Source organism: Chiloscyllium punctatum, chromosome 8, assembly GCF_047496795.1.
Source record: "Chiloscyllium punctatum isolate Juve2018m chromosome 8, sChiPun1.3, whole genome shotgun sequence".
In the NCBI taxonomy this organism is placed as follows: Eukaryota; Metazoa; Chordata; class Chondrichthyes; order Orectolobiformes; family Hemiscylliidae; genus Chiloscyllium; species Chiloscyllium punctatum.
In genome coordinates this window covers 92,222,483-92,238,655 of record NC_092746.1, presented here as the reverse complement: position 1 = coordinate 92,238,655, position 16,173 = coordinate 92,222,483, and the positions used below count along the sequence as shown (strand labels likewise).

Here is a 16,173-nt window from a genome sequence, read left to right as displayed (position 1 = left end):
GCCTGGTCTGTGTGACTTCAGACCCACTGTGATGGGCTGAGTTTTAACTGCTCTCTGGGCAATTAGGGATGGACAATAAATGCTTATCTAGCCAGAAATGTCTACATCACTAGTGAATTAAACAAAATGTACAATTACCTTCCTAATCTTTCTAAGATTAAAATCACAAAACAAATAATTTTTTTTAGATTAGATTAGATTAGATTACTTACAGTGTGGAAACAGGCCCTTCGGCCCAACAATTCCATACCTCCCCGCCGAAGCGCAACCCACCCATACCCCTACATTTACCCCTTACCTAACACTACGGGCAATTTAGCATGGCCAATTCACCTGACCTGCACATCTTTGGACTGTGGGAGGAAACCCACGCAGACACGGGGAGAACGTGCAAACTCCACACAGTTAGTCGCCTGAGTCAGGAATTGAACCCGGATCTCTAGCGCTGTGAGGCAGTAGTGCTAATCACTGTGCCACCCAAAATATTTAGCACAACATCCTAAGTATTTTATTGTTGAATTTGGATTCCTATAACTGTTATAGCATGGAAAGAGACCATACACCTAGTGGTAGTTTTTAAAAATTCACTTGGATACCACTGACTGACCAACATTTATTAACTCTCCCTTGGTGCCCTCAAGAACATGATGGCGAGCTGCATTCTTGAACTACTGTAAATCCATCTGTTGTAGTTAGACACACAAATGCTATTGAAGAGGGAATTCCAGGATTTTAACCCAGAGACAGTGAAGGAATGGAGAGATATTCACAAATCACCATGGGAAGTTATTGACAGGAGAACTTGGAGTTGGTGGTGTTCCCACATATATGCTCCCCTTGTTCTTCTAAATCAAAGTGGTTGTGGGTTTGGAAGGCGCTGCCTAAGGATCTTTGGGGTGAGGTTTCTGCGATGCACCATGTAGATTATACACACTGCTGCTATTAAGAGTCAGTGGTGAGGGAGTGGATGCTTCTGGAAGTGGTGTCAATCAAGCAGGTTGCTTTGCCCTGGATGGTGCCAAGTTTCTCCAAGATGTTGGAATTGCACCCATCCTGACAAGTGGGGAGTATTCAATCACACTCCTGATTTCTGCCTTGTAGATGGTGGACAGGCTTTGGGGAGTCAGGACATGAGTTAGCTGCTGCAGTATTCCAAGTTATTGAATGTCAAGGGCTGTGGTTAGATTGTGTCTTATTTCAGATTTTATTGCCTGGAATTTACGCTACACAAGCGTTACTTGCCACTTGTCAGACCTAGCCTTGATCTTGTCCAGATCTTCTTGCATATGAACATGGACTGCTTCAGTTTCTGAGCAGTCATGAATGGTGTTGAACAATGTGAAATCATTTGAAAATATCCCCACTTCTGACCTTTTGTTGGAGGGAAGGTCATTGATGAAGCAGCTAAAGATGATTGGGCCGAGGATACCATCCTGAAGAATTCCTGCAGAGATATCCCTCAGCTGAGATGATGGATCTCCAACAACCACAACCAACTTAGCCTGTGCCAGATATGACTCAACCTGCAGAGAGCTGCTCCCGATGCTCACTGTTTTAGTTTTGCTAGGGATTCCTATCTTTTCACTGCAGGTCTGCAAATCTTTCCTTTTCAGGTAATGATTTAACTCCTTTTGAAAGCTTCAGTTGACTCTGCCTCCATCATACTCTCTGGTAGTGCATTTCAGATTCCTACCATTTGCTGAGTGAGAAAAAAAATCCTCACGGTGACATTCCTCTTTTTGCTACTTATGTTAAGTCTGTATCTATAGTTCCTGATTCTTCCTCCAATGGGTACATTTCTACTCTGATCACATCCATGATTGAATACTTCTATCAAATCTTCTAACCTTCTTTTCTCTAATCAGAAGAGTCCAATTTTTCCATGCAAGGAGAAACCTTTATCCATGACACCACTCTCATGGATCTTTTCTGCATCCATTCTAATGCCTTCACTTTTTCCCTGAAGTATGGTATCCTGAACAACCTGCAATACTCCAGTTGAGGCCAAACTGGTGTTTTATACTTATATACATGTAACACTGTACTGAAATTAAATTAGCTTTGAATGCCATTTTACTCAGACAATACGTAATGAATCAACTTCTCACCATCCACAGTTGTCAAAAGAGGGGGAAGGAAATGAACAGGAGAAAATTTGGAGAAGGAGAGGGAGATCAGCAATGAGGTTTTTATACCAAATAGGGCACCCAAGATCTCCACAGTCAATGACACACTTTGTCCTCTTGCAAATTAGGGAAATATGATAGTCAATTTGTAGAAATGGAGGTACCACAACAGCATCGAGTTAACAGAGCTGTATTAGTGTTGCAGTTCAAAGGGCTAAGTACAGGATGACCCCTGTATCTGCAGAATTATTTTCCGCGGTTTATCATGGCCCGAGCATATTATAGGGAACATTCCAGCACCAGGCACCAGGGAATTGCCGGGAAGATACATTTCCCATTTAAATAAATGGGTTTGCACCTATCCACTGTTTCTGGCTTCCGTGGTAGGTCTTGGGACGTAACCCCTGCGGGTATGGGGGACTACGGTATTGCCCAGAACACCACAACGCTCCTCTGCTCTTCTTTCTAGTGCAATGTGAGCTTTAATGTGTACAGAGAGGATTACTGCAGTCTCAGCTTAATATCCCATCAGAAAGATGATGTCTCTGACATTGAACCAGTCAGTACCACACTGGTATGTCAACCAAAGATCACTCAGAATATATCCAACTTAATTTACTTGATGAAGCTTTGAAAAATATGAAACCAAAGCAGGGATTGCTGGCACATCTCAACAGATATGGCAGCAGCTAAACAGAGAAATCAGAGTTAATGTTTCGGGTCCAGTGACCTTTCTTCAGAACCCTGGGTTAACTCTGATTTCTCTTCACAGATGCTATCAAACGTGCTAAAATTTTCTAACGATTCCTGTTTCTGTTTCTCATTTCCAGCACCTGCAGTTGTTTGAAAAATGTGAAAATTCTGAATTTTGTGTGACCTTTAGGAGTATTCCAACTAAGCTCTGGGACACTAATTCAATTTTTCAATGTAACAATATACAACTCTCACTATTTCAATCAGGATGTCTACAATTACTCAGACGTAGCAGCAAAGTTTGTACATGAACAGTATTTTACTGTCCAACCAGCTTCAGATTTCACTGCAATGTAATAAAATGGGATTAAAAAGAGCAAAGCAGCACCTTTTACTTTCTTATAAAGTTTCAGCTTGTTTTAAAAATGAAGTTTAAGATTTTAAAATCCACACATTTATTAAAATATACACAAAATAGTAATATATAATACCAAATGTGAATTTGTAACTGATTATCTAATGATCCAGAGGAACAACCTGGTGATGTTCCACTGTTTCTCATGAAATTCTATGTACAGATGAATAGATTTATTGTAATTACAAAAACATCAGCATCTTATCAAAAGAGCAATGCTTGGAACTGTTTAAATACTCCATCACTCAGGTTTCTCTTCCTTCACTCTGTCCCATGACATTAAAGAGACATTTTGTTTATGTTTGATTGTAGCACAGTATCTTGCATTTATATTTCGCTGCCAGACAGCTGGGCTCCAATTTGCAAGTTAAAAAATATTCATTCAAGCAACTTTTATTTTCCTCATTTCTATTGCTAGTTACTGGGTTCAAGGAACATTTGATCCAAATCAAGGTGTAGCAGCTATTCTTACACATTCTTAGCACCTTTCAAAGACATCATTGCCACATGAAATGAGCACTTGTTTCCGAAACTATTATCATTTAGTTATCTTTTTCAATGGATTCCTTCCCTTTCTCAATAATAATATTCAAGTTCTGACCCTCTGCAGGGAAGGTGGTCTATAAGCATAAGAACACTAGATGTCACTATAATTTGGAAACACATACCTCTTCAACTTCACCCAGCGTAATTGGTTGAGTCTGATATCGAGAATTTGATCGTCTTTGCTTAGTATCACTTCTACTCCTTGCTGCTTTTATTTTAGTCACAGGTTGTGAAAGACGATTGAACAGAGCCATCTTTTCTGCAAGGCTGAGTGTGGACATGTCTGGCTCTTCAGGCTGGGCTTGTTCTGCTAATTCTTTGGCTTCACTTGCCTTCTGTTCCCCTGCAGCAGACTGTGCAGATGCTTGTAGTCTAGGAAGTGCATTGGTTTAATATTTAGGTCATCATTTTGCAGTACACTTGCATAGTCCCTGTCCCAAAAATGTCTCTCTAAAATTAGAACTTCACATTCATCACTTAAAATGCATGCAGCTTCCTGGTAGTTCAAAATCATTTTTTAGAACCGTATCATTTTGGGAAAAGGTAAACATTTTATTTTGTTACAGGTTTTCAAAAAGAAATACATTTATGTATGTATGAAAATATAGCTTGAACAATAACAATCTAAATCATTAGGATGTCCCAGACAAAAACAAACAAATTCCTGAAAGCTATACAAATAGCCATAAGGTATAGGAGCAGAATTAGACCATTTGGCCCATTGAGTTTGCTCTGTCATTCGATTGTGGCTGATCTGTTTGTCAAACTCATGCTCCTGCGTCCTCCTCCTAAAACTTGATTTTCTCATCAATCAAGAATGTGTGTCATACATACACTCAATGACTTACCTCCACAGCATTCACAGTTTCACCAGACTCTGCCTGATGAAATTCTCCTATAGGTTCTGAAGGGTTGTTGCTTCCCTCTGAGGCTGTGCCCTTGGGTCCGAGTCTTCCCCACTAATGAAAGCATTTTTCCACGTCCCCTCTATCCAGGCGTCTCAGTATTCTGTAAGTTTCAACCAGATCTCACTGCCCCATCCTTCTGAACTCCATTGAGTACAAACCCAGAGTCCTCAACTACTCCTCCTCTGACAAATGCCTTCACCCCCCTGGGTCATTGATGTAAACCTTCGCTAAACCCCCTCCAATACCACCATATTCTTCTTTAGGTACAGGGCCCAAAACTGCTCACAATATTCCAAAATGCAGTCTGACCAGAGCTTCATACAGTCTCAGCGGTTCATCCCTGCTCTTGTTTTCCACCACCAGGGATATATTTCCCTCCCCACTCCTTTCCACCTTCCGCAAAGGCCATTCCCTCAGTGACTACCTGGTCATGTCCACGCCCCCCCAACAACCCACCCTCCCGTCCTGGCACCTTCCCCTGCCACCGCAGGAATTGCAAAGCCTGTGCCCACACCTCCACCCTCACACCTAATCCAAGGCCACAAAGGAGCCTTCCACATCCAAAGTTTTACCTGCACATCCAATATCATTTACTGTATCCGTTGCTCTCGATGCGGTCTCCTCCACACTGGGGAGACTGGATGCCTCCTAGCAGAGCACTTTAGGGAACATCTCTGGGACACCCGCACCAATCAACCACACCGCCCTGTGGCCCAACATTTCGACTCCCCCTCCCACTCTGCCGAGGACATGGAGGTCCTGGGCCTCCTTCACCGCCGCTCCCTCACCACCCAACGCCTGGAGAAAGAACGCCTCATCTTTCGCCTCGGAACACTTCAACCCCAGGGCATCAATGTGGACTTCAACAGTTTCCTCACTTCCCCTTCCCTCACCTCACCCCAGCTCCAACCTTCCAGCTCAGCACTGTCCCCATGACCTGTGCTACCTGCCTATCTTCCTTTCCACTCCATCCTCCTCTCTGACCTATCACCTTCATCCCCACCCCTATTCACCCATTGTACTCTATGCTACTTTCTCCCCACCCTCCTCTCATTTATCTCTCCACCCTGCTGACACTTTGCCTGAAACATCAATTTTCCTGCTCCTCGGATGCTGCCTGAACTGCTGTGCTTTCCCAGCACCACTCTAATCCAGACTCTTGAAATTAATGCCAACATTACATTTTTCTTCCTACCTGCCAACTGAACCTGCATGTTAACCTTGAGAGAATTGTCAATTAGGACTCCCTTTGTGCTTCAGATTTCTGAAGTCTTTCCTCATTTAGAATGTACTCTAATCTTTTCCCTCCTACCAAAGTGCATAACCCCATACTTTCCCACATTGCATCCTAACTGCTACTACTTTGCCCACTCTCCTAGCTTGTTCAAGTCTTTCTGTCTCTTGCCCATTTCCACAACAAGTACCTTTCCTTCCACCTATCTTTATGCCCTCTGTAAACTTAGCAACAATGTCATCAGTTCTTTCATCCAAATCATTAATGTATAATGTGAATATCTGTGGTCCCTACATGGACATCTGTGGAACTCCGTTAATCACCGGCTTCCATCCCGAAAAAGACTCTTTTATCCCTACTTTCTGCTAGTCAGCCAATCTTCTATCTATGCCAATACCTGCCCCCAACATCATGGACTGTCATCCTATTTAGCAGTCTCATGTGTGGCGCCTTGTCATAGGCCTTCTGGAAATCCAATTAGATCATGTCCACTGGCTGTCCTTTGAGGAGGTAATGAGCAAGTTAGACAAAGAATTCTAAAAGATTTGTCAGGCGTGACCTTCCCTTGATGAAACTGTGCTGACTTAGCCCTATTTTAACTTGGACTTCCAAGTACTCCGCAATCTCATCCTTAATAACAGACTCTAAAAGCTAACCAAGGACCAAGGTCAGACTAACCGACCTATAGTTTCCTGTCTTCTGCCTCTCTCTCTTCTTAAACAGGGTGTTACATTAGTCATTTTCCAGTCCTCTGGGGTACTTCCTGACTCAAATGAGCCCTGAAAGATCACCCATGGCTCTACAATCGCCTCAGCTATCACCTTCATAAATCTGGGTTGTAGTCCATCTGATCTGGGTGATTTATCCATCTTCAGACCTTTCAGCTTCCCCAGCACCATCTCCTTAATGATGGCTACTACATTCACCTCTGCCCCCTGACTCTCGAAGTTCTGATATGCTGCTGGTACCTTTCACTGTGAAAACTGATGCACCTTATTCATGGTTAAAATTCATTGCACTATTATACTGGTTACTTGGCACAAATACAGTTAATTAACTTTTTTTTTGTTTATGTCAACATTCTAAAGTTGTAGAGATTTAGGTTTCAGTATTTGTTTCAAAACACCAAGTGTGCAGCAATTAATCAAATAGGTATGAATGAAAAATGTACTACTGGCCTGTAATGACTGCTTAGAATCAAGATTAAAATGATATTTTTATATTTCCAGGGAATAACGTTTATTACTTAAAGTGTTTTTCAGCCATTTTAGGGGACAAAAAGTTTTAACTATTACATTGAAATGTCTGTGTCACAGAATGTAAGTCCGGATGCTGAATTAGGGAATGACGGGATTTGGCCTCAGACTGTGCCATTTGAAGGTGCAGAGTGAAAGGCAGAGACACAAGAAGGAAAAAGGAAACAGTAAGTTTTGTCTGCACTTGTACACAAGAGCTCATACATACACCACAAATGAATCAGGATCAAAACAAATCTCTCATTTCTACAGTTAGTTTTAATATTCAGATAGTCATTAAAGGTAGAAATTGTATAAGCTTCTGGGCATTAAATTAAAAAACATTTTTCAAATCAATAAACATTTGAAATTGTATGGTCAAACGACAAACAATATCTGTCTATAGAGCAATGGGGTGGTGGGAAGTGTAGTCCTATTGCCACAGCTGGTGTACAGGGACTTTTTGCAAGGTTGAAAAAGGTAAATTTTATTCAATGAGAATCTGAAATACTAACATTGAAATCCTACGGTTAGACAGTAGTTGGATTATTGGACTATTTAGTAACTGCACTGAAACTTCCCTCTTTGGTTTACTAGGCAATATTTGTTTCCAGCATCATACATGTTTACAGTTGTAGCTAGCCGCCTGTGAAGCAATTTGCAACATTTTGGAAAAACAGGATAATTGCTGAATAAAAGCCTCTTTCCCTGCATTTCTTCACTATGAGGATGGTGGATCTGTGGAATTTTATATTACGCAAGACACACTCTGAAGCTAAATCTTGTGATTCCCTAATTCAGCAGCAGCTTTACATTCTGTGAAGTAGGTGTTTTAATGTGATGGTTAAGGCCTTTTGTCCTTTAAATGGCTGTGAACACCTTACGTGGAGGTTCAAGTCACTGAATACATTGAAGACTTTGAGATAGAGAATCAGTCATGGTCATACTGAGGGGTGGAGTGGACTCAATGGGCCAAATGACCTATCCCTGCTCCTAGCTTACATGTTTCTAACTGAGTTGAGATCTGGACAAAGTAAAATTCTTTGAATCTTCATCACAAAGGATTAAATGAGAAGCAAAGGACATTGTGTTTGCGAAGTTGATAGATATTTTCTAGCAAACCTGTTCAGAGCTGTTGTTCTGCAGTTCTGGCGCAGGTGAAATTTGAACCCAGGCTTCTTAGTTCTGAGGTAGGGACACTGCCACTGCCCCACGACTTTATAACCATACTTCTCAAATATTGTTTTAATTATTCAATTCGATTCAATTAGATTTGATTCTCTACAGTGTGGAAACAGGCCCTTCGGCCCAACCAGTCTACACCGACCCAGACCCATTTCCCTCTGACTAGTGCACCTAAAACTATGGACAATTTAGCATGGCCAATTCACTTAACCTGCACATCTTTGGACTGTGGGAGGAAACCGGAGCATCAGGAAGAAACCCATGCAGATACGGGGAGAATGTGCAAACTCCACACAGTCACCCGAGCCTGAAATCGAACCTGGGAGGTACAGTTAGTAAATTTGCAGATTACACCAAAATTGGAGGTGCAGTGGACAGCGAAGAGGGCTACCTCAGGATCTTGACCAGATGGGCCAATGAGCTGAGAAGTGGCAGATGGAGTTTAATTCAGATAAATGAGAGGTGCTGCATTTTGAGAAAGCAAATCTTAGCAGGACTTATACACTGAATGGTAAGGTCCTAGGGAGTGTTGCTGAACAAAAAGAGACCTTGGAGTGCAGGTTCATAGCTCCTTGAAACTGGAGTCATAGGTAGGTAAGATAGTGTATGCGGCATTTGGTATGCTTTCCGTATTGGTCAGAGTATTGAGTACAGGAGTTGGGAGGTCATGTTGCGGCTGTACAGGACATTGGTTAGGCCAGTGTTGGAATATTGCTTGCAATTCTGGTTTCCTTCCAATCAGAAAGCTGCTGTGAAACTTGAAAGGGTTCACAAAAGATTTACAAGGATGTTGCCAGGGTTGGAGAATTTGAGCTATAGGGAGAGGCTGAACAGGCTGGGGCTGTTTTCCCTTAAGTACCGGAGGCTGAGGGGTGACCTTATAGAGGTTTACAAAATTATGAGGGGTATGGATAATGTAAATAGGCAAAGTCTTTTCCCTGGGGTCGGGGAGTCCAGAACTAGAGGGCATAGGTTTAGGGTGAGAGGGAAAAGATATAAAAGAGACCTATGGAGCAACTTTTTCCATGCAGAAGGTGGTACGTGTATGGAATGAGCTGCCAGAGGATGTGGTGGAGGCTGGTACAATTGCAACATTTAAGAGGCATTTGGATGGGTATATGAATAGGAAGGGTTTGGAGGGATATGGGCCGGGTGCTGGCAGGTGGGACTAGATTGGGTTGGGATATCTGGTCGGCATGGACCGAAGGGTCTGTTTCCATGTTGTACATCTCTATGACTCTATTCAGTGTTTGACTCTCAAAACTGGTCAGTGGGATGCAATTATTTCCCTAATCAGCAGATGGTGCTATTTAGTTTTTTTTAAACCACAGGTAATATTTTTCTGCTTGACATTCAGGTATTTAAACATTTGTGCTCTGCATTCAGATCAGAACACTATTTCCTTACTTTATTGATATGGGGTCTAAATAAGGAATTAGAGGCTGTCCTGAATACTTTTAAAATTGTTAATAAAACCCAGGACCAAGAAGAATCAGCGTGTCAATGGATTGTGATTACAAGTTGCCTCCTTCTATTCATTCAGGAGATGTGGGTGTTGCTGGCTGTGTCAGTACATATTGCCAGTTTCCTAATGGGCTTTGAGAAGGTGCTGGTGAGCTGTCTCCTTAAACTGCTGCAGTTCTTGGGTTGTTTAAAACATGTCCAGGATATTGACCCAACAGCAGTTAAGGCAATAGAGTTCCAAGTCAGTGTGGTGAGTGGTTGGGAGGGGAACTTGTAGCTGGTGGTGTTCCCATGAATCTGCTGTCCTTGTCCTTCTAGATAGAATGGTCATGGGTTTGGAAGGTGCTGTTTGAGGAGTCTTGGTAAATTTCTGCAGTGCATCTTGTAGATAGTACATACTGCTGCTACAGAACACCAATACAACGTATATGAAGTGGATGTTTGCAGATGTGGTGCTAATCAAACGGACTGCTTTTTCTTCAACACTATTAATCAGCTGAAGACAAGCTAAATGATCTATTACAAGCTGTTGACAAAATACAATTAAACCCTAGTTTGTTAGAAATAATAAACTAAACACACAGCTGCAAGACTGGAGGATAAACCATAACAAAAACAGTGCCTTAAAATTCAGCACGCTGCATAGAGTCATAGAGCACGGAAACAGTTCAACTAGTCCACGCAGAACATGTTCCCAAACTAAACTAGTCCCACTTTCCTGCATTTGGCCCATATCCTTTCAAATATTTCCTATTCATTAATTTATCCAAATGCTTTTTGAATATCGTAACTGTTCCTGCATCCACGACTTCCTCTGGACGTTCATTCCACAATCAAACCACTCTGTTTAAAAACATTGTCCCTTGTATCCTTTTTAAATCTTTCTCCTCTCACCTGAAAAGCATACCCCTAGTTTGAATACCCCTACCCTGAGGAAATGACCTTGGCTATTCACTTTATCTGTGCCCCCATGATTTTATCTAAGGTCACTCCTCAAACTCTTACACTCCAGTGAAAAAAAATCCCAGCCTATATTTTTACAACTCATACCCTCCACTCCAAGGAACATCCTTGTAAATCTTTTCTGAATCCTCTCCAATTTAATAATATTCTTCCTATAGCAGGGCAACCAGAACTGGACACAGTAACTCCAAAAGAAGCCTCATTAACATCCTATACAATCTCAACATGACATTCTAACTCCTAGGGTGGCATGGTGGCTCAGTGGTTAGCACTGTTGCCTCACAGCACCAGGGTCACCCAGGTCCAATTCCAACCTCGGGTGACTGTCTGTGTGGAGTTTGCACATTCTCCCCACGTCTGCGTGGATTTCCTCTGGGTGCTCAGATTTCCTCCCACAATCCAAAGATGTGCAGGTCAGGTGAACTGGCCGTGCTAAATTGCCCATAGTGTTAGGTGCATTAGTCAGAGGGAAATGGGTCTGGGTGGGTTACTCTTCGGAGGGTCGGTTGGGCCAAATGGCCTGTTTCCACACTGTAGGGAATCTAATCTAACCTATACTCAAAGGTCTTAACAATGAAGGCAAGTGTGCAAAACGTCTTCTTAACCACCCTGCCCACATGTGATGCAAATTTTATAGAATTATATACCTGAACTCATAGGTTTCTCTGTTCTATAACACTACCCAGGGCCCTACCATTAACTGTATAAGTCCTGCCCTTGAAGCTATTACCAAAATGCAACACCCTCACATTTATCCAAATTAAACTCGACCTGCCACTCCTCAGCCCATTGACCCAATTGATCAAGATGTCTTTGTAATCTTGGATAATCTTCACTGTCCACTTTAGAACAGATTTTTTGTGCCACCTGCAAACTTACTAAGTATGCCTGCTAAATTCTCATCCAAGTAGTTTTTACATACATATATACATATCCTGCAACAGTGTAATGTGGTGGATTTAAATTGGTAGCCCAAAGATACTCTAAAACGCTATAGTTTAAAACAAAAAGCAGATGGATGTACCAATGAGGAGTTGTGAAATACTCATTATAGTTCATGCTTGCTGACAGTGAAAGGTAATAAAACAAAACTCATCATCCACACATTTTCTTCTTGGGGATTTTTATCTTAAAGATCTAGAGACGATGAGTCAGTACTGTTAATATTAGATTTAAACACACATTTAAACGAGCCGGTCCTCAAGTTCTCACACTGTAACTACCATCTAGTAAATAACCTGGCACTAAAAATTAAACCACAAATGTATTAGGTTCCAACTATTACTTTCCCAAGTGAATTATTTGCCTTAATGCCAACATATGAAAACCCAAACATAAGAAAGATTACTATTAATATTTAAAGTTGGCTTTACTAAAACTCCATTGAACCCATCTATAACCTGCTTAGCAAAAATAACCAGTGCTTATATAAGCCTGAAGTTGCTTATGTACTTCACAGGAACTTGTCATTAAGGCTCATGAAGAGATATTAGGGTAGGTGATCTAAAGCTTAGTCATAACGGCAGGCTTTAAGGAGAATTGAAAGGAAAGAAAGGATGGAAGAAACTAAAAGAGATCTATGGATGAAATTCCAGAGTTTAGGGCTTGGTTAGCTGCGACAAAGTATTTTCCAGAAAATGAAATAAAAATATGTTCCACAGTTTGCCTCATAGAACTCAACCCAATGAATAAAGAAATTCGCACTACCTAATGTCCTCAAAATAGTCGTTATATTTCAATAAACTTGTTTGTGGATCAAGAAAAATTCCTTCTAATACTTGGATCAAAATTGCAAAAATTAGATACTGCCAAACTGGCTTGGATTCCCCACTCCACCCCATTATTGCACATATCTACCCATTTCCTTTTCTCTCCTAAAGGCACAGCTCTATGCACAATGGCCCCTTGCGAAAGCCAAGATGCTCAACTCCCAGTCGGGCTGTGTGATTGTGGAGAGTTTCACAACTGAGCCAGTCTTTCCAGCTACCATGCTATGGTTGTTGGATAATGATCAGGATCTTACATTATCTCTCCCATGTAACTCCCACCACCACGCTCTTCTTCTTGATTCAGGGACTGAGGCAATGATAATCCTCAACTGTACTACCAGGAATTGCATCAGTTACTTTTTGGCTTCATATCTTTCTGGGTCACGATGACAGTTGCTAGGCCATTAAGAAAAACTAATTTTAGTTAATTTGTAAAATTTGTCAGAGCACTTTGTATGTTTTATTGTATAATACTATGACATGCTAATACCAAGCTAGAAACCAATATTGATAATAGTAATCTAGTTATAGAAATTTGTAAATTTACGATAATGTTGACTTCATTGTTGGATTTCAATGATTCTCATCATCCCAGGAAACATAATTCTCATTAATGCTATTAGGAGGCTACATTTATGATGAGACAGGTAGCTGAGTCAGGCAGGAGAAAACAAATAGTTCCCTCAAATGGTCCTTTTGTACCTTATGATGTTTGATTCAAAAGTGGCACTGGCAAAGTACAAGAAGAAGGGCATCTCTGTAATTTTTTAAGCAGAAACATTTCCTCGTGAATCAAGAGAGGAATGAGAACATTGTGTTTCGTTGGGAGCGAAACACAAAGAAAACGTACAAGTTCCTTATGCAGAAATTTTGAATTTCCAATCTATTCAGCTAAACCCTTCCATGCAGATGATCTGCAAAGATTGCAATGATTGGCAAAGTAGACTCAAAGAACTGTATGGTCTACTCCAGCTGCTATTTCTTATGCTTTTATATTAAATTAAAAATATTGTGTACAAATCCCAACATTTATATCAGTATTTACACACATATTTAAGTTAAAAAATGATATTAATTTTTGTTTAATTAAAACATTTTTAGTTCATACAAGCAGATTTGGAGAAATTGACAAGTTTTCTAATGTGGGTTGTGTCATAATTTGGAACAAATCAGCAAATGTAAAAATGTTGTTAGATCAAAATGTACAGGATTAACTTTGAAAAGAGCATTAGTATATTAACTGATACAGCCATCCACATGCAAATTGCAAAATACCTGCTAGGTTTGGAATTTGAGTTTATTATAGTGAGGCTAGAGGTTCTTGCCATGACTGTCTGCACAGTCACTGTGTGTGAGACAGGGGTGGGTTCACTAGAAACAGGGAAAGAAAGAACAAGACATGTTGGAAAGAAAACAACTAAGCAAAGAAGCAAACTTTCAAGGCTAAGCTTATAGGTAGGAAGACAAAAGATAGAAAAAATAGTAACAATTACTCATCTCAATTGTCACCTACGATACTCTGAGCTAGGCTCTCTCAATAATATAATCATCATCTCCACATAACATGAACAGCCCCTTAAATAAATACCTCTGGGACAGAAAAGGGAAAACTATAATGTTGCTTGAGTTTTTTCTCTTTCATGTGCACTACTTTTTTAACCTGCCTTTCATAGAACAAATATCTAACAGAAACTTAAATTCCAGAATTATCTTTAAAGGAAAGTGCACTCAGAACTCAGGGCATTAAATCAAATGTGATCTTCATTCTACAGCAGATTATAATCACACCTAGGCCAATATGGACAGTTTGTACAAACTGTGAAACAAACGCCATTAGTATAATTCAAGAAGCCTCCGTGTATATCCTTGATCTAATCCTTAAAGGACAGACTGCTATTAAAAGAACATTCAGCCATCTTTGCATGTGCAGATTAAGCAAGATGCAGAAGTACTGCACCAAATACAAAACAGGTCTCCAAATAGAAGGTACTGCAAGTCTGAGGCTCTAGTTCAATCTTGTACTTCCATTCACAATTGGAATAATCATTGAAATTATTGGTGTGATAACTGGCGTTTGGTTATTTTCTAGAACAATAAGGAATGGGTATTACTTTCATTCACTCACATGATGTGGGTATTGCTGGTTGGGCCAGCATTTATTGTCCATCCCTAGTTGCCCTCGAGAAGGTGGTGGTGAGTTGCCTTTTTAAACTGCTGCAGTCTATATATTTCAGGTAACCTCTTAATATTGTTAGGATGTAAGTTCCAAGATTTTGTCATAATAACACTGAAGAAGCAGTACCCTAGAGCTCATGTTTATAGTGGGAGAAAGTGAGGACTGCAGATGCTGGAGATCAGAGCTGAAAAATGTGTTGCTGGAAAAGCGCAACAGGTCAGGCAGCATCCAAGGAACAGGAGAATCGACATTTTGGGCATAAGCCCTTCTTCAGGAATGAGGAAGGTGGGCCAAGCAGGCTAAGATAAAAGGGAGGGAGGAGGGACTTGGGGGAGGGGTGTTGACAATGCGATAGATGGAAGGAGGTTAAGGTGAGGGTGATAGGCTGGAGAGGGGGTGGGGGCGGAGAGGTCGGGAAGAAGATTGCAGGTCAAGAAGGCGGTGCTGAGTCCGAGGGTTGGGACTGAGATAAGGTTGGGGGGGACGGGAAACGAGAAAGCTGGAGAAATCTGCATTCATCCCTTGTGGTTGGAGGGTTCCTAGGTGGAATACGAGGCACTCTTCCTCCAGGCGTCGTGTTGCCATGGTCTGACGATGGAGGCGGCCAAGGACCTGCATGTGCTTGGCGGAGCGGGAGGGGGCGTTAAAGTGTTCAGCCACGGGGTGGTTGGGTTGGTTGGTGAACCGCCCCGTGGCTGAACACTAACTCCCCCTCCCATTCCGCCAAGCACATGCAGGTCTTTGGCCTCCTCCATCGCCAGACCCTGGCAATATGACGCCTGGAAGAAGAGTGCCTCACCTTCTGCCTAGGAACCCTCCAACCACAAGGGATGAATGCAGATTCCTCCAGCTTCCTCATTTCCCCTCCCCCCACCTTATCTCAGTCCCAACCCTCGGACTCAGCACCACCTTCTTGATCTGCAATCTTCTTTCCGACCTCTCTGGCCTATCACCCTCACCTTAACCTCCTTCCACCTGTCGCATTCTCAATGCCCCTCCCCCAAGTCCCTCCTCCCTACCTTTTACCTTAGCCTGCTTGGCACACCTTCCTCATCCCTGAAGAAGGGCTTATGCCCGAAACGTCGATTCTCCTGCTCCTTGGATGCTGCCTGACCTGCTGCGCTTTTCCAGCAACACATTTTTCAGCTCATGTTTATAGTGTAATGACAGTTGTGAAGAGAAAGGATTTTGTTGAGACATTAGATGGATGAGTGAGGACAGACTGATTTTTAATGGGTGATGATCTTAAAGTTACTTGCTCTGAAAATGTCCTGACTATTACAGAATCTTAGTTTTTAGAAGCATTAGCCATTAAACTTGCTCTATGTTTCTTATTAGGCTGGTAGCAGGAAGAAGGGGTTATAGTTGTGAAGAGAAATTTCAGATGTCAGTGCTTCTTCATTGAAGATGAGAAGGTCTCAACAAAAATATCACGGTTAATGTCACGTTTGTCACTGGT

At 41.6% G+C, this 16,173-nt stretch overlaps 1 protein-coding gene across 8 annotated transcripts in view; it reads right to left on the bottom strand.

Annotated features, from left to right (window-relative positions):
• Positions 1–16,173, bottom strand: part of svila (supervillin a) — a 340,124-nt gene that overhangs the window by 108,335 nt on the left and 215,616 nt on the right. For 7 of the 8 annotated variants that reach the window (XM_072576064.1, XM_072576065.1, XM_072576066.1 and 4 more), the window contains 2 exons: positions 13,814–13,909; positions 3,903–4,152 (listed from right to left, as the gene is read on the bottom strand). In XM_072576064.1, the coding sequence (XP_072432165.1) occupies positions 3,903–4,152; positions 13,814–13,909 (346 nt within the window). The remainder of the gene's footprint in view (positions 1–3,902; positions 4,153–13,813; positions 13,910–16,173) is intronic. The other variant, XM_072576070.1, reaches the window with a different exon arrangement.